This window comes from Pecten maximus, chromosome 12 (assembly GCF_902652985.1).
Source record: "Pecten maximus chromosome 12, xPecMax1.1, whole genome shotgun sequence".
Classification (NCBI taxonomy): Eukaryota; Metazoa; Mollusca; class Bivalvia; order Pectinida; family Pectinidae; genus Pecten; species Pecten maximus.
In genome coordinates, this window is record NC_047026.1 from 23,384,313 (window position 1) to 23,411,446 (window position 27,134).

At 38.4% G+C, this 27,134-nt stretch overlaps 1 protein-coding gene across 1 annotated transcript; it reads right to left on the reverse strand.

Moving 5' to 3' along the window:
• Positions 1–347: 347 nt before the first annotated feature.
• LOC117339455 (prolyl 4-hydroxylase subunit alpha-1-like) lies at positions 348–17,052 on the reverse strand. Its single transcript, XM_033901040.1, has 13 exons — positions 16,709–17,052; positions 14,006–14,172; positions 13,439–13,779; positions 12,766–12,817; positions 11,380–11,531; positions 10,300–10,464; positions 9,424–9,485; positions 8,753–8,870; positions 7,912–7,962; positions 6,445–6,540; positions 1,591–1,659; positions 848–944; positions 348–546 (listed from the first exon to the last, which is right to left on the reverse strand). Exons 1-13 carry the CDS (start codon positions 16,900–16,902, stop codon positions 488–490), a joined length of 1,623 nt encoding a protein of 540 aa, XP_033756931.1. The 5' UTR covers positions 16,903–17,052; the 3' UTR covers positions 348–487.
• Positions 17,053–27,134: the final 10,082 nt, after the last annotated feature.

Below are 27,134 nucleotides of genomic sequence, written 5' to 3' on the forward strand. Positions count from 1 at the left end.
GCTACAAGAAGTGGTTCACTAGTTCACACACACACACGTGGTTTAACAGCTACAGGCAGTGGTTTACCACTTCATACACACGTGGTAAAGTGCTACAGGAAGTGGTTAACCAGGTCACACACACGTGGTTATAGAGCTACATGGATAAACAGCTACAGGAAGTGGTTATAGAGCTAAAAGAAGTGGTTAACCAGTTCACAAACGCGTGGCTAAACAGCTACAGGAAGTTGTTAACCACTTCATAAACACATGGTTAAAGAGCTACAGGAAGCTACAGAAAGTGGTTAGCCAACTGATGACTCGGATGCTGCGAGTTTCTCTTCACAATTAAGCACAGAACTACGGTATTCTCGATATATTTATCAACACTGTTTATTTCATTATTGTCCGTGTTTGAAAAAACAAATTGTGATGTGAATCATTCTTAATTTGATGAAAGATGTGTTCAATGAAATTAGCCTTAGTATGATACGTTGTAGACTGCCTTTCATGAAGTTCTGCTGGAGGCAGGGAAGTTTTCTTCATAACTAATCCATTTCTTCGCGGCTGGAAATAAATAATAAATAAATAAAACATGTAACTACTTAAATAAACCTGTGATTTAATCATTGTTTCTTTGTAATATTCCCTTAAAAGATCAATGTTGCTTCTTTCTACCTTAATATTTGTGTCTCACCAACAAATAACACCATAACACGTCAGAGTTATTAACTTTCGGATAAGATAACAATAGACTCAAGTAATACGATATACTATATTATTATTGTTAATTGATGGTATGTCCCCATCTCTCTTCACATATAAACTGTTTATATACTCTTGCCTGACAGTGAAATATCATACTTACTCCACTTTGATCCGTGAATAACTGGACACTCAGCATTAAGCAGTCTTTCATCAACAGACCCCGTTTTATCCATGTTAGACCAGAACAACGCCACACCCTGTATAGGAACAAACATGGCGTCATTTAACTACGGATTAAAAAAATACACAACTGAACTATCAACCCACTACCTCAAAAATGTTTAAAAAGACGACGGCAGTTGATAAACGGCTGAAATCTGAGCTGGAGAAAAGTACCCGGTATGTTATATTATTCGTCTAATTATATAATAAGGTTCTGAAACAAACATTGATTTTAAATTCATCTACATATCTGCCCTACAGATAAGACGTAAGATCTGCTGCCCCCATTGGATGATCGTAAGAGGCGACTAAATATGGGATATTGATTTTTATCTTCTTTCTAATCAATTTTCTTTTTCCTTATGTCTCCCTTGACATTGCCTCACTTTTGATCTTTAGATGAGCGTTCGCCCCTATGAAATTGCTTTGAGTTCTGTCCCCTGGCCTAAACATACCCGGCCTTTTCTTGTTCTGGACATAATCGAGTTGAACTATTCTCAAAATGCGACCAATGTAAAAGTGGTCCTCAAAGGCTCGCTTCACCATACCCCGATACATTAAAAAAAAAACAAAAAAACAACACTTATAACCGTAGAGCTGTTTGCAATACGGAATCGGATGGAAAAATTATCCTGAATTGATACAATATGATCGCATTGTATATTCTAAATCTCATTCTACCTTTGTCACTGGCACTCGGACTCCAAGTCTCGGAAAAACAGTTGCGCCTCCTTCTTCGACAGAACTAAGCTGAAAAAAGAGGATGTACTATATATGATATCTTGTGATGATATAAGCAGTGACGATACAAGTTTTAACAAAGTCAATAATTTCTTATATTTCACCAGTTTATAGAATATATGTTGCATGTATGGACACACTTGCTCTCTAAATCTGACAATAACGGGCGACCGGTCAGAATTTTGGAGCCTGCGAATATGGTCAGATTTAGCGGACTATGGACACATGTGTCGCCTTGCTAGCGGCACTGATTGGTTGTAGGTTTCAAGAGGCCTCGGTGGCCGAGTGGTTAAGGTGTTCCGACACTTTATCACTAGCCTTACACCCCTGAGTTCGAAACCCACGTGGGGCAGTTGCCTGGTACTGGTCGTAGGTAGGTGGTTTTTCTCCGGGTACTCCGGCTTTCCTCAACCTCCAAAACCTTATACGTCCTTAAATGACTGGCTGTTAATAGGACGTTAAACAAAATAAACCAAATGTAGGTTCCATGTTATTCAACTATGGCGTCATAACTTCTTTGTATATCATCACTTTATATTCCATTTCTATGGCGAGTGATTTCGGCATTGACACCCCCGCAGTCCCATGAATTGCATATCAGAATTTATAAGTGTAGCTCCAATGATATAATCGAGTATAGATTTATATTTTTGTATTTGCGTTACAGTCTTTCTGCATTTATCTATATTTCCTTCTACGTGGGATGATTGATATGTTGTGAGCCTCATATTGAAGGAGGTACTCAAGGATGTTCTTTTTAAGTCCTACTTTTCTCTGACTGTATATGACCGTGTACCCAAGGACTGGTCTCATTTGGTTAGTTTGTATCGACGAAGTAGCACTCTCAAGCAAACAAGACAAGAGGCTTTTGCAAAATGGACAAAATCGGCGAAAGAGCAGTGATCCAATATTTGCATTAAAATGGTTTAACACCCAAGGATATCCATAATGATATGGTAGCAACACTAGAGAAAGATGCCTCTTCATATGCTACAGTGAAAAGGTGGGTGACGGAATTGAAGCGCGGCCGACAGAGCCTTGCCGATGAACCCTTTCCTGAAAGACCTGTCAAAATGTTGCAACCCCAGAAATGGTTGCTCCATCTGACCAGAACTGAAAACAGCTATTTCAGGTACCCACTTTCAGTCCGATGATGACGTCATACATGCAGTGGATGATTTTCTGAACAGCCAAGAAAGGGTTCCATGAAAGTGGCATTGATGCACTTAATTACCGCTGGCAAAAGTGTATAGATACTGAAGGGGATTATTTTGGTGTGTACTTAAACAATCTGCCTCACGAGGATTTCTTGAGGTGCATCTTAGGTAAAAAGACTGTACAGTCATCACCAATCAAAGATACAAATACATTTTACCTAGAAAGTGCGAAATATGTATTCAAGGCAGCCAAATTCTACTTTGAAAATAAGTAAATGTCAGTTTTATATATGTGATATTCAACTATCTGAATATTATATCTGTAACATGTAAATATGATGAAGAAAGAAAAGACTTTGCCAGTTAAAGCTAATGTAACATAAATTTTGTAATAACTTTTCAGCATGTTTAAAAATTTGTATCTCTAGTCAAGAGGAATAAAAGAATTGATTGATTGATTGATTGATTGATGAGGCCCACACCATATCAATCGGCCCTCGTATTTTCCATAACCCAAAGTTAGCTGAAAATATCTTTGTGAACGTTGAAGAATTTCTTTTTCTCTAAAGGTACAATGTAATTTGTCCTCAGTTTCAGAAGAATATAGAGGGACCGGAAGTACGACTCGTTCCCATACACATTATAGAGCGGCCGGAAGTATGACGCGTTCTCATACACTTTTTGATGATATAGGTGCCATACCACCAATTTTCTCTCAAAGAGAGCAGTTTCCGTTTCATTACTTTTTCTGTGGGATTTACTTCCGCTAATCACAATGTATCATGCACATTTATCATATAAAATTAATATGGTTTACACTGTCACTTAGTTGTTTATTTATATTTCTTGGTAAAATCGCATTGCTTTTCTTTCCATATGTTATAGTTTATACATATTGGCCCATGTTAGAACACAACCCAATTGGCACCATAAGTTTTCGAAAGAATATACAAGAGTTGTATAATCAGCTAGTAGTATTAATAGAGATAAATAATTGAACATATAACAACTCCACTTTTTTGTTTTTCTAACCCGTATACAATGTATAAGATTATCTATAAATAGAGAACACATCCACGATGACATTTGTCCTTGACCGACCCTCTAGATCTGTTTTACGTATGTGGACTTAATTTCTTATATGAGACTGATCTTACTTCACACATATCTCCTCTATACGAATTCAATACATAAATTATGACACAATACATTCTGCTATATTCGCAAGTTTAGATAAATCTACATTCATATCCCCACGTAGAGCCATTCCCACACATTTCATCATACACGTCAAAAGCTTTATACACATTGCCTATATGTATTAGTAGAGGCGTTAGTTGAAGGGACTTTAACACCATCATTTTCTCTCTAAGGATACCAGCTCCAACAGAGCCTCTTTCTGACATGTAATGTTAGATAGAGCTGAACACGGTTATACTCCAAAAGATGAAACGACAATTAAGCAGAACTGTGGTTGTTTTATCTACTAACAGGTGACGTGTGTCAACTAGTCCACCGGTAAGGTTTTTTTAAGCTTGAGAAACAATTTTGTAATTTTTTACGACCCTGTTCGATTTACCTACATACAAAATTGCGGTTTTCCGTGAAACCAAACCGAAACAGAACAATACGAAGAACACGAGAGCAGCAACAGTCCTTAAAGGTAGCCATACCTTTACCCAATGAGCGACACTGGAGCCACATCTTTATTTATCCAATGGGCGATACGGGAGCCACACCATTATCGATTGACTGACACTGGGGTACGAGAGCCGAACCATCATCCGATGGGCGACACGACAGCCAAAACATTACCCATTACGGCGATACGAAAGCCACACACTTAACCGATGGGAGTCGAGAACCACATCAGTACCCGATGGGCGACTCAAAAGCCATATCTTTACCCCATGGGCGATACGGGGGCCATACTTTTACCAAATGGGCGACACGGGAGCCACACCATTACCTATAGGTGATACGGGGCCACACCATTATCAAATGGTATACGAGAGCCACACCATTATCCAATAGGCGACACGAAAGCCAAAACATTACCCATTAGGCGATACGAAAGCCATACAATTATCCAATGGGAGACGAGAAGAGCCACATCATTACCCAATGAGCGACATGGAAGCCACATCATTATCCAATAAGCAAAACGACAGCAACACCCTTATCCAATTGGCGACACGGGAACCACCCTATTACTCCTTGTGTGACACGAGAGCAACGCCATTAACCAATGGATGACACGACAGTCACACCATCATTCAATGGGAGACACGACAGTCACACCATCATCCAATGGGTGACACAACAGTCACATTATCATCCAATGGAAGATACGAAAGTCATACTATCATCCAATGGGAGATACGACAGTAACACAATCATCCAATGGGAGACACGAAAGTCACACCATCATCCAATGGGAGACACGACAGTCACACCATCATCCAATGGGAGACACGGAAGTCACACCATCATCCAATGGGATACACGACAGTCACACCATCATCAAATGGGCGATACGACAGTCACACCATCATCCAATGGGAGACACGAAAGTCACACCATCATCCAATGGGCGACACAACAGTCACATCATTCAATGGGAGATACGGAAGTCACACCAACATCCAATGGGAGACACGACAGTCACACCATCATCCAATGGGAGACACGACAGTTACACCATCATCCCATGGGAGATACGACAGTCACACCATCATCCCATGGGCGATACGACAGTCACACCATCATCCAATGGGAGACACGACAGTCACACCATCATCCAATGGGATACACGACAGTCACACCATCATCCAATAGGAGACACGACAGTCACACCATCATCCAATGGGCGACACAACAGTCACCTTATCATCCAATGGGCGATACGAAAGTCATACTATCATCCAATGGGAAACTAGACAGTAACACGATCATCCAATGGGAGACACGGAAGTCACACCATCATCCAATGGGAGACACGACAATCACACCATCATCAATTGTGCGATACGACAGTCACACCATCATCCAATGGGAGATACGACAGTCACACCATCATCCAATGGGCGACACAACAGTCACATTATCATTCAATGGCAGATACGAAAGTCATACTATCATCCAATGGGAGACAAGACAGTAACACAATCAACCAATGGAGACATGAAAGTCACACCATCATCCCATGGGAGACACGACAATCACACCATCATCAAATGGGCAATACGACAGACACACCATCATCCAATGGGAGACACGACAGTCACACCATCATCCAATGGGCGACACAACAGTCATATTATCATCCAATGGGAGATACGAAAGTCGCACTGATGAGAGACGAGAGCCATGCCATTACCACATGGGCGATGGAAGAACCACGTCATTACCCAATTGGAGACGAGAGATACGGGAGTGCGCCACTACTCAATGCGAGACAAAATCACCACGTCGTCACTCAACTACACCAACGACACTGGCTTATTGTTAATACCCGTAAAATGTAGTTTGAACAAATCCGCTATCCTTAGGTGTAAATCTTGGTTTATTGGTTGGTTTATTTTGTGTAACGTCCTATTAACAGCCATGCTGGATCATCCCAACAAACAATACCTACATAAAACATCCACGTAGCCATTCTATCCGTCTCTGTGTTGACTTGCTTCCTATATGTTTCTGGAACCTGTTCAATATTGACCCATGTTGACTTTGACTACAAAGAACAAATCAACATTACACATTACATATGCGTCCGTTAGCAATACAAAACTTAATAAAATAAGACCGGCAGTTAGAATGAACTCTTTAATAGAGCTTCAATTTATCTGCTTGTGCATGTTCAACAAATCTGTGATATTTTGAACAACTATAAAGGACAGTAATCTGCTGGTAAATGGCATTGTGAAGTGTTTTTAACGACCATAAATACTATTGCAGGGTAGTTCGATGCCATGGTATCCAGTCGTCTTCTTTACCATTGAATTATATGCTTGTACCATGATTATAACATATAGTGTTGTGAATGATTGACGAGTCGCCCCGACTTTTATTGCATTGTTTATATAATTCCCACGGCGGGCAAATACCTTGAATGTATATATAAACATGGTAAGGATTTCAAGCCATAAACTGAGTTTACTATTGCAGTTTAAACCACTTCTGTCATTGTGACACTTTAACTGTATCAGATGTAAATGAACGACATCTATAAATGTTATTGAACTGGCTTCAATGAATATTTATTAAGTTTCTAAAAAACAAAACTGCGAAAGAATAACTTTCAAAAAGCAATCATTTGTTTGACAAAGCACAGGCGTCTGCTTCTTGTAAGTATTAATGGAAAACAAGAAATATCTTTTAAAAAGATAAACGGCATAGTTTTAATGCTGGTGGTTATAATGTTAAACTGCTGGTGAACAAAAATTAACGAACTAGTGCGTTTCAGCGCGGATAACAAAATTATATCAGTTTGAATCATTTTTGGTGATAATAAGACTGCATTTGAATCAGGAATATAATTTTATCAATGTGTCATTTGAAAAGATACATCCACTTCTTCAGCTTGCATTCAATCTTAACTTTGTTTCGTTTTTAACTGCATATCTGCATTTTGTATTGACCGCTACATTGACCAATCACATACTTCATCTTGACCAGTAACGCCACCTGTCACGTCATATCCGGGAGCAAAAGAATATTATACGGCTATGCCGAAAAAGTAGCCCCTACACCTACGATATCAACGTTGGTATAGTAAGAGAAGATATTTTTTCTATAAATACTAATCAGAAGCAGACGTCTGTGGACAAAGAGACGAATATGTTCACTTTGTATGAGGAAAATCTCTGGTTCCCAACCCTGGCATTTCTCAAATGATGCTGTGGAAATCAAACTTATTTTGTTTAGAAGGAGACGAATATCTCGCCACCTTGAAGCATAACAAACTGTACGATAAACCTGTCACTGGGAGTTATTCCTTTGTTTAAATAACCAAAATATCAAATCGGTTTATTTTTTATTGACTACAGAAAACCAACAAATCTTCACTCAACAGAAATACGTAGACTGACTATATAGTACTTACCCTACAATCGAAATGGCTCTCATACATCCCGCCCACTCCATAGTTTGTGATCTGAAAGATTGATTTTACATAAACATACACTATACTAAGTCTTATGAAATCATTATACTAGTATTACAAGAAAATATTAAAGCAAGTTATTTGTTGTTTCTTGTTCATGGTTTAAAAGTGTTTCTGTCAAAAATGCCATCACTGACAGTGTATACATATGGCTTCTTATAAAAACGCAACAAATGACACCCACGGTATGGAAATATATCAAACTAGCATCAACAAATGACACCCACGGTATAGAAATATATCAAACTAGCATCAACAAATGACACCCACGGTATAGAAATATATCAAACTAGCATCAACAAATGACACCCACGGTATAGAAATATATCAAACTAGCATCAACAAATGACACCCACGGTATAGAAATATATCAAACTAGCATCAACAAATGACACCCACGGTATAGAATTATATCTAAATAACACCAACAAATGACACCCACGGTATAGAATTATATCAAATTAACACCAACAAATGACACCCATGGTATAGAAATATATCTAAATAACACCAACAAATGACACCCACGGTATAGAAATATATTTAATTACGCTCACATACACATACATCCACCCATGCTATTACATAAACCTTAATTACCTTAAATGTTAAAAGGACATTAAACAATGCAAAGACAAACTTCAGTATGTTGAAGGCGAGCACAAAGTAGAAGCAGAAAGCAGACAATTCGAAGAGTACAGTAAAAGGAGACCTATTTCAAATGTTCAACCGAACGATTTGAAACTTCTCTGTACAATTTTGCGTGTATAACAAATTTTACCTCATATTGATCCATCTGTGAGCTCGCGTCACCATGCCCGGTTTTGAATCCAGTAGTTAAATGTATTCTTCGATTTAATTTAGCCAGTAAGCTGTCTTCAGAACCAGCCTTCCAAGCTCTATAACAATTTAAACATATTTTACTGATAATATTTAAGGTTCTTTAGATATATTGGATATGTTATTTTTTCAGGATTGGGTTGAGAAACATTACCAGATTAAGTGGTATTTTAACCCCGATAATGTAAACAATGTATTTCCTTACAGTGACATAGTCAAACAGATCTTGACTAGTTATCCGTTTTAGTGGTAGGGACCGGTCGGATGGTAGTCAGAATCATTCGGACTATACGTTTATGTGCTTTCTTCGATATTATCAGCCTTTTCAGAATTTCAAGACATTACGTATTTTTTGGTTGCCTACTTAAAACAACGATATTCATACAAACCGGCTAACACATTTAATAATATGTATCTGGATATATATCTCTAACTTATTGTACATTTCAAATCAAACATCATTATTCCCCAAAATTTGGCCTCACCAGTTTGTAATACGTTTATACGTCTCTGATAATGTTGTAGGTTACAGCTTATTTCCCAACTACAGACTGTTTATATATAAAACACAATGGATAATGACATTGTATAGTATACCATGGTACTACGTACGATTGGCTGACTCGGTGTTTGGCCCAGTTCCTGTCTTCCTCAGACGATACTGACTGCTTCATCTGAATGTTAAATCATGACAGTCATCACTTTTTTAGAAACACACACCATTGTATATAATAGATAGCGATATATACTTAACACAAGGCATATTGATATTGTAGTGGACTATGTTAAACATTTAACACCAATATGACAATAGTAATATATAGCAATGACTTTGCCTGTGGTTGGGTCCGTCCGTCCGACGCAAGCTTGTGTACAATATATTTCCTCGTAATCCTTCCACCGATTTAATCTTTATCTAAACAGGCGTGCCATAGCATCAAATTCGTCAACTGAATATATCGCTTTCCATAAGTTATTTTTAAGAATATCCATTACTTTCAAATTGGTCAGTTGGATATTTGAGGATTCAATAGTAAGACATGTTTGATAGTCATATATCCAACTTTTCAGTGATTAGTAAAATTGTTCATTTAGTAAATTCGGTAATTATGCGAAATGAAACAACTATCTATAGCAAATTTTTCATTTTAATAGCGATTCCCCCTCCTAAACTTCAGAATTGTCATACCTTCAAGTATACTGTGTAATGGACGGCATTTTATTTTTCAAGTCTATTATTGTCATGGTTCACAGAAGAGTAAAGGAATACGACACGGTCAGGAAATAACGAACCGATTATCATGAAAATTAACGCGAGTGATCTTTGTGCCAGCATTTGCGTTGCGGCAAAAATTAAACGTTTCTGCTAATTTTCTTGATATCTATACCTTTGTGGGGAAATTTGCAATTTTTCAAAAACGAGATTATTTTGAAATGAAAATAAAACATAGACATAACGGATGTGGCGTCATGCACACCGAAATGTACCTGGTTATCGGCCAAGTTACGTAACTGCCATATCTCCTGTTCTGATATAAGGTCGTAGAATATGGATATTCGTGGGTTTTCGTGGACGATCTCCTCTTTCACTGTGTAATATTTCATCCTGGTGTTCCTATATAGGCACTTCATTGAGGGCGATTCTACAGCCCGCTACCAAACAAAACATGTGTAAGTGAAATATATATAAACCACAATCAAATATGATAAACAGAAAAACAAAAACTCCAAACAATGTATATTTTTCTTCTGTTGGTAAACGTTGGGGATACTAGAAGACGCAATGGGTGGGGTTAACTGTTTTTACTTATTTTACTAAACTATAAGGTTTACTTTAATATGCCGGCTTGACGGAGTCCTTTTTACAGGCTATATCTAATTAAAAAAACTCCCAGGTCTCCGTTATAGACAAGTGTTATACCCTCAGGTCTCCGTTATAGAGAAGCTTGTGTTATACCCTCAGGTCTCCGTTATAGAGAAGCTTGTGTTATACCCTCAGGTCTCTGTTACAGAGAAGTGTGTGTTATACCATCAGGTCCCCGTTATAGAGAAGTGTGTGTTATACCCTCAGGTCCCCGTTATAGAGAAGCTTGTGTTATACCATCAGGTCCCCGTTATAGAGAAGTGTGTGTTATACCCTCAGGTCCCCGTTATAGAGAAGTGTGTGTTATACCATCAGGTCCCCGTTATAGAGAAGCATGTGTTATACCATCAGGTCCCCGTTATAGAGAAGCATGTGTTATACCCTCAGGTCTCTCTTACAGAGAAGCTTGTGTTATACCATCAGGTCCCCGTTACAGAGAAGCTTGTGTTATACCCTCATGTCTCTGTTACAGAGAAGCTTGTGTTATACCCTCAGGTCTCTGTTACAGAGAAGCTTGTGTTATACCCTCAGGTCTCTGTTACAGAGAAGCTTGTGTTATACCCTCAGGTCTCTGTTACAGAGAAGCTTGTGTTTTACCCTCATGTCTCCGTTACAGAGAAGCTTGTGTTATACCCCAGGTCCCCGTTATAGAGAAGCATGTGTTATACCCTCATGTCTCTGTTACAGAGAAGCTTGTGTTTTACCCTCATGTCTCCGTTACAGAGAAGCTTGTGCTGTATCCTATCCTTTGCCCAATTCCTTTTTGGTGGCGTCACTTCGTTCCGTCGGTGTCGAACGGGGAGTTCATACGCCCTTCTTACTAGGTTATTGTACCGCAGCTGTACCAGTCTTTCATCTGGCAACGTAAAACAAGATTGGTTTAGAAAAGGAACCAAAAAAATAACCGTAAAAGAAGAACAAGTCTATGATGTATGGTCATTACAACAGTGCGAGATTCAAACTCATAATGGTGACCACTGCAACAGCACTAGCTTCAAGCCTTTTCCCATAGCAGTGTTTCATACCCTACGTTCTTGAAAGGAGTTTTATGCCCGGCCACTACATCTGTGTGAATTATGCCCGACCACTACAAAAGAACTAATGTGAGCTATTACATTAAATGTGGTAGCCCCTAACGTGATATATATACATTCTTAAGTATCTGAAAACTATAAATTTCAAACATAGATATTCTTTTGCCTCTATTCCTACTTTCTCTGACTTTATTGGACGATCTAGTATCCAGGTTGATAAGGAATAACAAAACAATGTACATGTTTAAAATAGCCCTGTCTAAAGCTTGTATAGTGACGATGCATATCGAAGGCATGATGTCATTCCAACGATTGAACTCTTTTCTGAAAGATATCTTTGAATGCTGTCTATTCCATGACTATTTTCTCCTTTGTTTATGACGTTATCTGTTGTTGTTTCTTTTGAACACATGTTCCATCGGTCAGGTCAATAGATTCTACATCAGATAATATTTTTCGCATTAAATTATGGGATTCGAGAACTATGTATAAAGGTCTCATTTATCAAGCTGTAACCCGGACGATTTTGATCGGAGAAGGATTTGTATAAATATTTGAGTAATGGCACCTTTTTTGAATTTGTAATTTGTTCAATTTTATCAGAAATGTGCCACTTGCCTCAGCGGTAACCACCTCTAAATGTGTAAGTGTACAGAACTTAGCTAGATTTAATTCGTGTTCAATAGTTCGTTATTTTCTTAATGAAAAAGAAACCTTTTTTGTATATCTGCTTTTTTCACTCTGACCATTACATATTTGCGGATTCCCATAATAGATGGCGCTAGTGATTCAACAAATTCTTTGCTGGATGAAAAATAAATAAACGAAACTATTTTTGTTTACGTGAAACTGCATCACTTTTGGCCTTAAGTTGACTTGAAGCAGGGTTTGGGTTCTGATCCCGGCCAAGACATACAAGAGCGGTCGCTACACCTGGGAGTGGGACGACAGGTTAGCCCGATAAACACCCCCCCCCCCCCCCCCCCCCCCCCTAGATGTTAATACATAGCTTGTTAACCAATATAAATCCAAACAAACTGTATACTTATAACTCACCGGAATCTTCATATTTACTCATTATGTCGATGACTTTTTCGGGGTACCTATACTGCGAAAAAAAATGTGCATTTAATGACATACATAAAATGTGTTTGTTCATTTTACAAAATTAATGTATCTATCGCCAAGACTCGAAAAAAGGTTGAAAAAAACATGTGTAATAAAATCTCATGGCATACGAAAGTTTGAATTTTGATGTGTTTAAAAGTCAAAATGTGGGAGACAATATGAAACGGAATGAAATGAAACCACAATTTCAATTCATCACGCAGCTTGTTCGAATTTTGAAATCACAATTAATTCCTGACATGTAATGGAAAATGCAACATAATGCTATGTAGTACATTAATTCGTGACAGTAGTTTAAATTTTACTCAACAACACACGCACGAATAAAAGTTAATAGACTTGTTCATAAAATCTCATATGAAATTAAAATCTTTTATCACAAAAATAAAAGACAAATATTGGAGTAATTTTTGAATATCCCTTACACATTAAATACTATATGTACATATGAAGTACCAGAATTGGAAATATTCTATAATTGTATGTAGGGTCGGAATTTATGTGGCTCTATAAAACGGTACCAATGTATAACAAATGTTGGTCCTGGCGACCTGTCAGATCTAGTCTACTGATCTTAAGACTTTGGTTCTGTTTTACTTACATCTGCGTATGCCGAGGCGAGTTCAATGTCTAGCTCTTGTTCCGAAACACTATTGTCTATATCGAGTTTAGTATTCATTCGTCGGTCGTGTAGCGCCTGGATCAACACAACGCCATTGTACACCATGTTGCCGTATTTCGAATATTTCACCATTTCTATTACTTGGGAAGATGACAATGGCTCTGTCTGTGATTTCCCTATTTTCCCACTCAGAATATCCACGTGATTAAGATCGTACATCTTCCAAAGTCTCAAAATACTTTTATAGATTTGTTGTTTGTCTAATAATGTAGGCCAATAATTTGTATTTTTCTTAGCTGCCGTCCAAACACGGGTCAGATCTGAAATAAAACGAATACATATGTGCTTGACGTTGTTTTGTTAGTCAATATCGAACATGACAATTTCAGTGTAAACTTCTTTTTGCGTGTAGTTGTTCACATTTTTAGTCTGTATATTTAGTTTAGTTGTGTATAAATCGGCGTTTTGTTCTTTGCGAACGGTTGTAATATTGTTGGTGTTTTATTCTTTGTGAATAGTTGTGTATAAATCATTTGTGTTTTGTACCTTGAAAAGCCTCTGTTTCCCGATATGCATCACATCCCAGGGACGCCATTGTCTTTTCCCATCTCGTCACAACCCGACAAACGAAATTCAGGGCATTAATAGGGGTTCCCATCCACTGCTCTACATCTTGAACATGAGATCTTGATTCTTCTACATTATTCAAAAAGCTGGAGGAAAATAAACGTTACTTGTTAATTCAAGAAAAAAACCTTCGTCTGCTTATCATACGTTAATTTACCTCAAATCCAACAATGATAATGCTTTAAGTTAACTTATTTAATATTTTGATTATTCCTACCAGGGGTCAAGGGGCCGCGTTGGCCGAGTGGTTAAGGTGTCCTGACACTTTATCACTAGCCCTCCCCCTCTGGGTTGCGATTTTGAAACCTACGTGGGGCAGTTGCCAGGTACTGACCGTAGACCGGTGGTTTTTCTCCGGGTACTCCGGCTTTCCTCCACCTCCAAACCTGGCACGTCCTTAAATGACCCTGGCTGTTAATAGGACGTTAAATAAAACAAACCAAAACCAAAACTATTCCTACCAGTTGGCAAAGTATCTGTATGTTATACTCACCGTTTTTTCTGTGCCTAATCATCTGGTAGTGTAATTGCTGTTAAAAATATACTAACAGTATCGTAAAAGAAATATATGAATACCAGTCTGTATACGTAAAATAAATAAATTCATAATAAAAATAACTAAAAACACAAATTAACCTTTCACGCAATAAACACTTTCTAGCTCTGTACCCTGAAATACAACGTGACTGATAACACTCCATTTAAACATCCAGGTATCCGTCCTGATTTCATGTTAAACAAAGAAATATCACGTGGTGCTTAAATACCTAGAAATTGGACCTCCAAATACTACCTGGTTGACCATGTACTCAAAGCGTTTTCGGAAAAAATGTTCTGTTAAGTTGGAATTAGCAAGCAAATAAAGGCTGGCAGATTTAGTAAAAAGCAACATTCTAAAAACGCTCTGTTTTGTACAGTTTAATGAGAATATATACGGAGACAATATTCATCAGGGAATGTTATAGAAATAGATTAATACTAATGAATGGCGTAGCTAAAGAGATAATTAATATTTTACAGTTAAGACGAATATATGTATACAGAAATTTAACACCCATATTCTGATACACGAATTCTGATATACAAAAATGTCATTAAAAGATTGATAATGGAATTTTTGATAAAAATATATCAAGAATGCATACAGAAATTTAACGTACATATTTTCTTATGTACAAAAAACTCATTAAAAGATTACAAATGCAATGCTTCATTTAAGTTATCAAGAATGCACATACAGCAATTTAACATACATATTATCTTATATACAAAAATCATTAAAAGATTACTAGTGGAATATTTAATTTAAAGATATCAATAATGCATATAGAAATTTAACATTCACATATTATGATATACATGTTAACCCTACCTACATATTGTCTTTTTTCTAAAGATGAAATATTGTCCAATCATTCTTCAGTATTGAACTCTTTCAAAATACCTGATAGTAAGAAGGGTGCGGATCTACCTCGTTTAATCCTTATAAACAAAGTCTATATTCTTCGTACAATAAAGTCAGGGCTGCAGTCCTATTGGGATACTGTTTGTAGACTTTGATCAATCGCCAAATATCTTTGATCAAACCTGAATATTCGCTCCTTAATAAAGTTTCTGCCATCCAAACGTGTGAGATTGGTGACCATATTTTCGAAAAGACTATTGGCATACCAATGGGCACAAACAGTGCAACTCTATTGACCGACTTGTTATTGATTCAATACGATGGTGATAACGTTGAAGAAAAGGTAATACAGACTTTGCGAAGTCCTTCAATTCATAGGTATATTGATGATGTGTTATCAATTATGTGTTGTCCGTGTCGATATGATATATCCTGAACAACGTGTAATCAAGGACACGACAGACTTTTCGACATAATGTACTTCCCTCGATCTTTACTTAAAACGTAACAAAATCGGACAGCTGACAACTAAGCTGTATAATAAGCGTGGTTATTTTATTTTCCCAATTGCTATTTTCCCCATTTCTAGATAGCAACACACCTGCATCATCTACCTACGGTGCTTACATGTCCCAGTTCAAGATTCGATATTCAAGGGCTTGGTCCCACAATCAAAATTTCTAGGACAGATGCGGACTACTGACGGTGAAATTAATAAGACAAGGTTTCGAGAGATGCAAATGGATGACGACAATGGGGAGTTTCATGGTCAACATCATGATCACATTTGGAAATAATCTATTTACTTATGTGATATGAAGCCAGACGTGCTTGATACTTGTTGATATGGATAGTGGTTCCGTTTTTTGTTTTTCGCTTTAGTATATGGCCTTCATTTAATTTATTTTCAATTAGTGTCTCATTATCATGACGGTATTCTTTTTTGTTTATGTATCTAACAGACACGAACATTTCTCATACTAATATTAATAAAATCTTCCCTTACTTTGAGGGTATGTTTGGGAAAATTCTCTCTGTGACGTCCTCAAGGTAGGGGTGGTTATTTTTATCCTGCCTGCAGAGTCCAGGTGTTCAAATATCAAAGAAATGCCGTGATATAATTGTATTATTGCCGTGACCTTAGGGGTGGCAGAGGAATCTTGAACAGGTAGAACGTTAAAGATCTATGCTAAACAGGCATCCAAAAGAATACATACCTGGTGATGTTGTCAGCCACAGACAGTCCTTCCTTTGTCGACCTGTTCACGAAGTCTCTTAAAGCTTCCAACAATTTGCCTTCCTCGGCGTAAATAATTTCCAGATTTCTGATTGATGAAAACGCTTGGCTATCGACGCAGTGTATAAAGGTAATGACCAGGCATATCTGGATGAGTATTTCTCGGGTCGCCATGCTGTAGTGGGAAAATAACGCAGAAGGAATGACTTTGGGTACACGTAGCAGGTGTATTAAGTACACGTGGTGTTACATACGGGTATTTGATAGCTTCCTGTAGAATTCGTAAAGCATTGGTAGCTTCTGATTCGAAATTGGCAGGGACAAGTTATGTCATGATAGAACCCAAACCGTCTTTGGAGTATGATAACAATACATTTTGTATTGAAACATCAATCTAAACGGCACTTCCGATATGATCATTTTCCCTTCGATTTCAGTAATTAAGAACTTCAAACAAGTGAGAACAAACAAATCGGCTTCTCATCTGTTTGTTTCCAACTGAGACGTCACTTACGGTCAAGTTTCTATTTCTATGGTAATTTCAGTTTTTATCCAAGGAGTCGTAACGTGCAGGTAATACACCAGGTATTCTTAACTTGATGAAATGTTCTAAAACACACAATACCAACAAGTAAATTCAAACACAAACGCGATAAAACAAGAACAGAGCAGGAGTAAAATGTAGATTTCTAGTCAGACGCTTGAACAAATTAAGGGGTATATGAGCAGGCGTTCATGTAGGGTAAGCGTCTTCCGATTCATCGACGATACCCGTCATACAAATCTATGTCTAATTAAGGTTATATCACGTCCTTAAAACGAGAACCAGGCGGTTAACATGGAACCATCAGTCATATCAACCGAAAGCATCTAACACGTCTGACGACAAATTGCACAAGCAAATAGAATGCTTCTCATTTATATCACAATGTCGACCATACCAGTTTCCTTTGATTTTCTACATACATCTTTCAAGCTCCCGTGTTGTTCCGTCGTTAGCCGACACATTAATCAGTAAAATTCCTTCTATGAAGTTTGGGTTGTAATACGCCTATGGAATCATACTTTTTTTATCCGCACCACATGCGTCATGTGATATGTTTTTGTACCTTAAATCAGGACTGGCCCTTGATTACATAGTGTGGTACTTAAAGGGTTCCTACTACACACTGGATCATATAGGATCATATATTTCCGCTGAGGTGATATCAATGAATTCACACTACATTATTATATAAACTGGCAGTTATAGTTACATTCCTATAAATAAATATTTTACCTGAACCCAGGTAACACCGTGAGTTGTCCGATCCTCTTTAATACATCAGCCCCGGGACACGCTGTCAATCATGGCAAATAATTTTACCCGTCAAATCATAACACTGTTTATATATTCACAGTGGCGTTATATGTAACAGGCTAGGAAGGGCAATAGCAAAGATACCGGGAAAGAATAACAACAGTCATACTGGGATAGAACAGTAGCAAATTGGGATAGGACAGAACAAACTGGCAAAGGACAGAACAAACTGGAATAGGACAGTACCAAACTGGGATAGGACAACATCAGACAAGTGGGATAGGAGAGTAACCATCTGGAATAGGATAGCAACAAACAAAATTGGAAAGGAAAGTAACAAACTCTGAAAGGACAACACCAAACAAACTGAGATAGAACAGTAACAAACGGGGATAGGAAAACAAACTGGGAGAGGACAGTAACGAACTGGGATAGGACAGTAACAAACGGGGATAGGACAGTAACAAACTAGGATAGGAAAACAAACTGGGAGAGGACAGTAGCCAGCGGGGAAAGGACAACAACAAACTGGGATAGGACAGTAACAAACGGGGATAGGAAAACAAACTGGGAGAGGACAGTAGCCAGCGGGGAAAGGACAGTAACAAACTGGGATAGGACAGTAACAAACGGGGATAGGACAGTAACAAACGGGGATAGGACAGTAACAAACGGGGATAGGAAAACAAACTGGGAGAGGACAGTAACAAACGGGGATAGGACAACAAACTGGGATAGGACAGTAACAAACGGGGATAGGACAGTAACAAACGGGGATAGGACAGTAACGAACGGGGATAGGACAGTAACGAACGGGGATAGGACAGTAACAAACGGGGATAGGACAGTAACAAACGGGGATAGGACAGTAACAAACGGGGATAGGACAGTAACAAACTGGGATAGGACAGTAACGAACGGGGATAGGACAGTAACAAACTGGGAGAGGACAGTAACAAACTGGGAGAGGATAGTAACAAACGGGGGGAAGACAGTAACAAACGGGGATAGGAAAACAAACTGGGAGAGGACAGTAGCCAGCGGGGATAGGACAACAACAAACTAGGATAGGACAACAACAAACTAGGTTAGGACAGTAACAAACGGGGATAGGACAACAACAAACTAGGTTAGGACAACAACAAACTAGGTTAGGACAGTAACAAACGGGGATAGGACAACAACAAACTAGGATAGGACAGTAACAAACGGGGATAGGACAACATCAAACTAGGATAGGACAACAACAAACTAGGTTAGGACAGTAACAAACGGGGATAGGACAACAACAAACTAGGATAGGACAGTAACAAACGGGGATAGGACAGTAACAAACGGGGATAGGACAGTAACAAACGGGGATAGGACAGTAACAAACGGGGATAGGACAGTAACAAACGGGGATATGACAACATCAAACTAGGATAGGACAGTAACAAACGGGGATATGACAACATCAAACTAGGATAGGACAGTAACAAACGGGGATAGGACAACAACAAACTAGGATAGGACAGTAACAAACGGGGATATGACAACATCAAACTAGGATAGGACAGTAACAAACGGGGATAGGACAACAACAAACTGGGAGAGGACAATAACAAACGGGGATAGGACAGTAACAAACGGGGATAGGACAACAAACAAACTGGGATACGACAATGACAAACTGGGATAAGACAGTACAAACAAACTAGGTTAGGACAACAAACAAACTGGAGTAGGACAACAACAAACTGGGATAGGACAATAACAAACAAACCTGACAGCGCGTCGTCTAGGGGATATAGGGTAGATTCATACTTACGTAACCAAACGACGTCCTCACAATTATCATTTCTTCTACGATATTATGTTTCAAACACCTTAAAAATAAAGATCAATTTTACTATACATATATGTCATCATTCTACTGATTTCATCATTGATACATTTTTTTCTGGAACTTTATACGCGTACAACTTTCACCTCTACAAGTTTGCGTTTCAATTTCATTAATGACCCGATTTTACTGAAACTCCATGCGTTTACTCACATCTATCATTTCTTATGCGAGTGCGAATTTCAACCACCTGGCCATTGTTACCATGAATAGATTTCGATTTCCTCGCTTTGCCGACTTCATTGATGTTCCATTTTTTCTAACATTTCAAACACTTAACATTCGTCAACTTTTGAACGAGTTTGCATTTCCAGCACCTGGGGTCGAATTGGGGTCACCGCTACTATAAATAGATTTCTGAAATCCATGCTCAACAGACTTCATTAACAAGTGCTACATTTGTTTATAGCGGGTACCGTTACGTATGTCCCACAAACCGACCCCGCCGTCGAAAATAAATCAATTGATATCGCAATAGTGTTTGTTGTGTCATACTACACCTAATGGCCAAGGAAGCAAATACAATAGCCTGTGTGTGTTACTGGTAGCCTCCGTAGTCCTATGATTACAAATAGATATTTACATGTACATACGCAAGATTACAGAGCCCTTTTTGTGCCAAAAATGAAAAAAAAAAGTATGGTCTCGGGGGAGAAATGCTACAATATCAATTCTTCATTTTTTTTTAGAAAACTTAACATGAACATGCTGATAATAACATGTGAGATATCAAATTAGCATATGTGATATATCCAGAAGGTAGACAAAAGTCAACATTTCTCTTTCATCAGAACTAATTTCAACGTTAGGGTTTACATCTTTCCATGTGAGATAATGTGAACAAATACGTGAGGACCAAGGACACCCCAGTTTGTGATGAAAGATGAGTTGGTGTTTTACGCGCTTGGGCATTTGATAAAAACTATTCATACATATCTGGCGTGGGAAGACTGACCATAACATAGATCTTCTATTGAAAATAATTGTATGTTCCGCCATCATCAACACCAACGTGCCAATTGTGCTGGGGAAGTCTTTTTCTAGCAGCTTTCTCGGTTTTCATGTTTCTCCTAAAGACAACATCACAACCGCACCTACACACCTATCTCTTATTTTGAGAATGGTAATGTATTAATTGTTTAAAGTATTCATCAGATGCGATTTATGTAAATAGGATAGAACATAGACGCTATTTACTTGAATAAAAATGTAAAAAATAATGTCAAATGAACTAGGATTTGTTAATCACTATCGGTCATGTAAACTGATATAATCTAGTTGACGTACTAATTATGTTTGATAGCGATAGTCATTTAAGAACGTTGCCTACACATGTCGGCATTATTACTTGTATTCGTGCTACGGGTTCTTTTATATTAGGAAAGTCACACGTGTGGATTAAGGTCTGGAGTGTTACAGGGTGGTCTGTTATGTCCATTATCGTTCAAAAAGTCAATGGATTGACGCCCATCAAAGCCAAAAATCAATACTTTTGCACAAATGGTAAAGTTTTGATATTTTGGCAGGATTATGGTAATTGATAAAACTCTTTGTATGTTAAATAATTATGAGTAGACTGAGTATGGAAGACATAAAGCATACCATTTGTTCATAAATATTTGACCTTTTTCATAAAATGCTTAAAAATAAATATCATCGGCGGTATACTACTCTTTCACTATAATTCGGGCTAAATGTATAGCCAAGGCAACCAACTTAATAGCACAGAGCAATATATCAGTGAGTGGTCTTGTAGTGTAAAAAAAAATCTTTAGGCCGACCCCTATGGGAAATTAGCTTTGCTGGAAACAGCACTTTTCATCTTAATAGAACAATATCTAGATTTCGACCGATCGAAAAAGTGCAAAAATGTAAAAATGATAACAAAAAGGAGAAGAAACGGAGCATAAAACAATATGTCCCAAAACTTTGTTTGAAAGAATAATTACTTGATTGCCCTGATAAGAAACTTGAGAGTTCAGATTTCACCAACCTGGGGATAACATTGAGGCCACTGTTACTATAAATAGATTTCCGATGTCCTTGCTCTACCAATTTCGTTAATTTACTCATTGTCCTGGAAGTTAATTTACAAATATCATCTTTTGTGCAAATTTGGGTTTCAATCACCTGGGGTTAAAATTGTAATCAGTGTTAGCTACTAGCAATATATATAGTCTGTAACGCACATATTCTCCAGGCTGGTTAGGAGAGCTAATTTAACAAGCCTCATTGTCCACACTGTTTGAATTACTTCTTTGTCCCATATAATCATTACAAGTAATTCGTATCCTCCATACATTTATGTAAGGATCCAGTGTTATCTGGATTATACTATTTATATTACTTCTTTGACCCATATATATATATATATATATATAAGGTTATCTAACACAATCAATAAAGTTATTACTAGTGCCGTTTCGATAACAGTTCTGTCATCTTCCCCTCATAACTAAATGGCCAGAATATCGTGTGTTCACTAAAGTGTGTACGAGATGATAATAATTGCCGTCGTTGATAATTCGTGACAGCGTAGAACTTGATAGATCCTGGCGTAAGAGCGCAAATCGTCAGATACAAGACGTAATGGAGCTACTATAATTTGTGTTTTTCATCTTCCGCGATACAATATACCAACAACGCTGCGGGACTGCAATGAGCAGCCCAGTATCGTAGCAAACCTATTCAAGGAGCACTTGGAGAATGAAGCCATAGCCACTGCCCCAGTAGAATGCAAGCTTAGTGATACGTGGATGGAATCTCAAAAATTGTGAAAAAGGGGGGGGGGGGGGGGGGGGGGGGGGGTCACAATAGGATCTAACAGATAATATTAACACGTGGATCTAACAGATAAAATTAACACCATTTCCACTACCAACAGTATAAAATTTACATGCAAGGAAGAAAAATAGCGGCACCATGCCCTTCATTCACACTTTTTTGGTTAGAAATTAGGACGGTGATCTCAAAGTCTTGATCTAACGTAAAAGACCCGTATCTCAACTTCCAATCCCACCACCCCTTACACCAGAAGCTGGGTGTTGTCCGTAGATATAGAGATGTGAATATCCCAAATTTGCCATTGAGAAGAAAGCAAAAGAGAGAGTAAAAGAAGGAACACCAAAGAATAGAATCACAAGAAAGGACAAGTAGCCATTATATACATAAAGGGTTTTATGAAACCATTCAGAGAATGTATCGCGCGCATACCATTACAACAGCTATAAAGCCACTCCAGACACCAAAATACCCTCGTACATCCCGAGGATAAAACACCTAAAGTATAAACCACGGAATGCGTATATAAAAATTGGATCCTAGAACTGCGACGCATCATATATCGAAGAAACTAGGAGAGGATTTGGAGTCAGTCTTCGGGAACATCACAGAGACATTGAAGCTCAAGTAGGTAGTAAATTCACCAGGTCAAAACGTAAACAATCATAATCCCAGATCAACAATTGGACAATTACATGCCGCACAACAAAATCATGTCATGTGATTTGCAGAGGGGACCACATTTTCAGTCGTAGGTGAAAGAAGCTATCCAGATACGACAACGGGCACGTTCTTAATAGGGATGAGGGGGCCGTTATACGTTCGCACATCTATGACCAGGTATCAAACAAAGCGTAGCCGAATCGACAGTCCATCTAAAGTCAACTCGGCCGCTCACTAGAGTAGACGATCCGACTTCTTTACAATATCGCTTATCGATCGACAATTATTCCCATTTCGTTCACACTTATTGTTACCATCGCATACACACCTTAGTGTAAACACGCAATACTGGTCATTCAAAACTGAGGAATATAACAGAGCTATTATCGTAGCGTCACTAGTAATAATTTAATTGGTTGTATGATCTCTTGAATGTTTTTGCATTTCAATCTCCTTAGATCCATTTTTCTGATATCTATACATGTGTTATTTAAGCAAAACAAACGTAAAGTGTTATTACAATTAAACGAACAGATCTGGTGATATTTCAATTTAAAAAATACACACTACAGTCCCCCGAAGAAACTTATTAAAAGGCCTCAGGTTGATACAGAGGCAGATATTACTGGAAGGTTTTGAAACCGCAACCATCGAGGTAAGGCTATGAACCAATTAGTGATGATATTCTTCTTTTACAGCCTGTCGGGTTCTGCTCTAACAACTTTTCATATAAGGCTACATACACTCTTCTCTTAGGTATTTTCGTTAGCTGTACACTTCTGTCCGCCTCTAGGTGTAATGTACCTGGAACCTTGTGTTTCCCATTGAAGACTTTCGGGTATCTCTCAGTAACGTTCTGCTTTGTGGTCGCAGCTGGAGTGTCACTATCACTGATATGACTAAGTGGTCCCAACCCTAGTGTGACCCCTTTTCTGTTCAGTATAATAGCATGCATCTCCAGTATTGTTTGAGACCCTAGTATCAGGTGAGCATCTTCGTCTACTACCATAAATCAAATTCACATTTATTATGATGTGGATTCGCAACTTTCATTCGAAGTTTCCCTACAGATTTTGTCTGGCTTTTCTTATGCACAACAAATGTCTTTGTCGATTCACTCAGTTTCTTTAACTTTTGGAATCGATAGAGTTTACGGTACAAAGATGCAGGCAGTACGTTGACAGTAGCTCCACGGCCAAGTTAAACTTTTACATTCTCACATTCTCTTGTGTGACCGCGTGCTGTAACACTGAGCAGAAAGTCCTCACTCGCGTCTGTCTCGGTCATCTCTGACAAAGTTAGCAGTTTTCTTTGTCTTAGTTGTCTCTTGTCTTCTGTATGCCCGGAAACTACGACATTTCACTCCGTTATTTGTCTTGTGACATTTGTTACATTTTTCTCCTACACGGGCCATGCATCCTTTATGAATGCATTCGTGCCTCATCAAGACCTACACTCAGGCTTCTGATTGCGTAGCTTTCTTGCAATCTCTTTTTGTAAGTTTCCTTTCTTTGCAACAATTGCACCTCCTGTGAAATGGCCTTTGTTTTGATTTTAATTTTCATGGCTTCGAGCCCTACATGTCAAAACATAGCAGTTCTTATGGTGTTATCTTCCTTACCTGGCTCCGTGGCTATCTCATACAATGGCTGGTTGATAAGTTGTGAGCCTACTATTGAAGGATTTGAATTTTGCCGGACGTATTGTATTATTTTTTAACATAATCCCCTTCAGTATCTAAACACTTTTGCAAGCGGTGTTTAAGGGCCTACGTGCAACTTTTATAGAACTCCTTTTTTGGCTTTTCAGAAAGTCATCCACTGCATGTATGACGTCATCATCGGACTGAAAGTGAGTGCCTGAAATACCTGTTTTCAGTTTTGGAAAGAGATGAAAGTCTGATGGAGCGAGATTATGTTAATAAGGCGGATGCTCAATCAATTTAAAGTCACAATCGTGAATGGCAGCCATGGCAATGACAGACTTGTTAACAGGAGAATTGTCCTGACGGAATAACACACCTTTAGTGAGCTTTCCGCGACGCTTAAGTTTAATATTTTCCCGTAACTGCTTCAGAAGTGAAGCATATTATGTGCCATTGATTGTTTGTCCCTTTTGGAGGTAATCTATCAGCAGAATACCATCTGCATCCCAGAAAACCGAGGCCATAACATTCCCAGCTGGTGGATCAGGCTTTGCCTTCTTTGGCGGGGGAGAGCCCGGGTGCTTCCATTGTTTCGATTGTTGTTTGGCCTCTGGGCTAAAATGATGGACCCATGTTTCATCCAAAGTGACAAATCTCTGAAGAAAGTTGGCAGGATCTTCCTCAAAAAGGTTAAGATTAGCACGCGATGATGTGCACCTGGTGTGCTTCTGATCAACTGTCAGAAGTCTTGGTACCCATCGGGCCGAAAGCTTTCTCATTGCAAGATCCTCGGTCAGAATGGAATGTACTCTTTACTGGAAATGCCAACTCTACTACTGGCTATATATTGTCTGTGACTCGTCTGTCAGTCATACCAATATCATGAACTTTATTGACATTTCTGGTGTTGCAACATTGAAAGGCCTTCCAGGACGGCGGTCATCCTCAAGGCTCTGTCGGCCGTGCTTAAATTCCGCCGCTCACCTTTTCGCTGTAGTATATGAAGCGGCATCTTTCCCTAGTGTTGCTATCATATCGTTATGGATATCCTAAGATGTTAAAACTTTTTTATGCAAATATTGGATCACTATCCTTTCACCGATTTTGTCCATTTTGCAAAAGCCGCTTGTCTTGTTTACTTTAGAGTGCCACTTCCACCCTATATAGTCAGAGAATAGTAGGACTTAAAAAGAACATCCTTGAGTACCTCCTTCAATACGAGGCTCACAACATGCAGTATCAATCATCCTTCGTTGTCGCAGATCCTTTTAAATCATGTACACGATAGCGACAGATTTGTTTTCGTTCCAGCTTTGGGTGCAGAACTTATACTTGTCCTGGTGCTAAGTACCTCTGATCGGAGTTCCCTACTTTGGTAGGACTGCACCCTCTGATATTCTCTGTTGATGGTTCTTACAGTTAAATGCACTAGATCCAATCATGTCATTCGGATTATCCACGGGTTGGAAAAAACCCCGAGGACTTCCGGATGCCAATCAGGTGCGACTAGTAAAACCCCCATACAGGTAATGGATAGTGCCCTTGGCTACGGCTCATACACGTATGATTGTTGAATCCGCCTTAGCAACATAGCACTGATCATTACCACTGAGACGAAATCTATCAATAGGCGGAGTCATGTAGGCGGTAAACATGTAACTTAGCAGCCTTGCATGTCTGTTCACTGTCCGACCTCTTGTATTATCTGGACTTATCTGGACTTATCTTGACTTATCTGGACTTATCTTGACTTATCTTGACTTGTTTAATCAAATGATGTTTTTTTATCAAAACACATTCAATATTGTCTGCTCGTTTATTAGTCCGGTTGAAAACACAGACAAAAGTTTATTGCTTGTAAAGTAAAAAAAATTGAGTGGACGTCCTGTATTTTGTTTTTTGTTTTTTTTTAATTATTCATCTTTTATTTCATTAATACTATTGTTTTATTTATTCATTCGCCAAAAATGTCTTGCGTGGATCTTATTTATCTTTGATAGGGAGCCCATATTCTTGCCATATTCCATTACCGATCTTTACAAGGAAGTATAATAATGCTCTTTTCCTGTGTTTCTCGATAGCGATTCAAGAGGTTTCTACATGTTATGTACGTATGTTTAAAATTTCTTGGC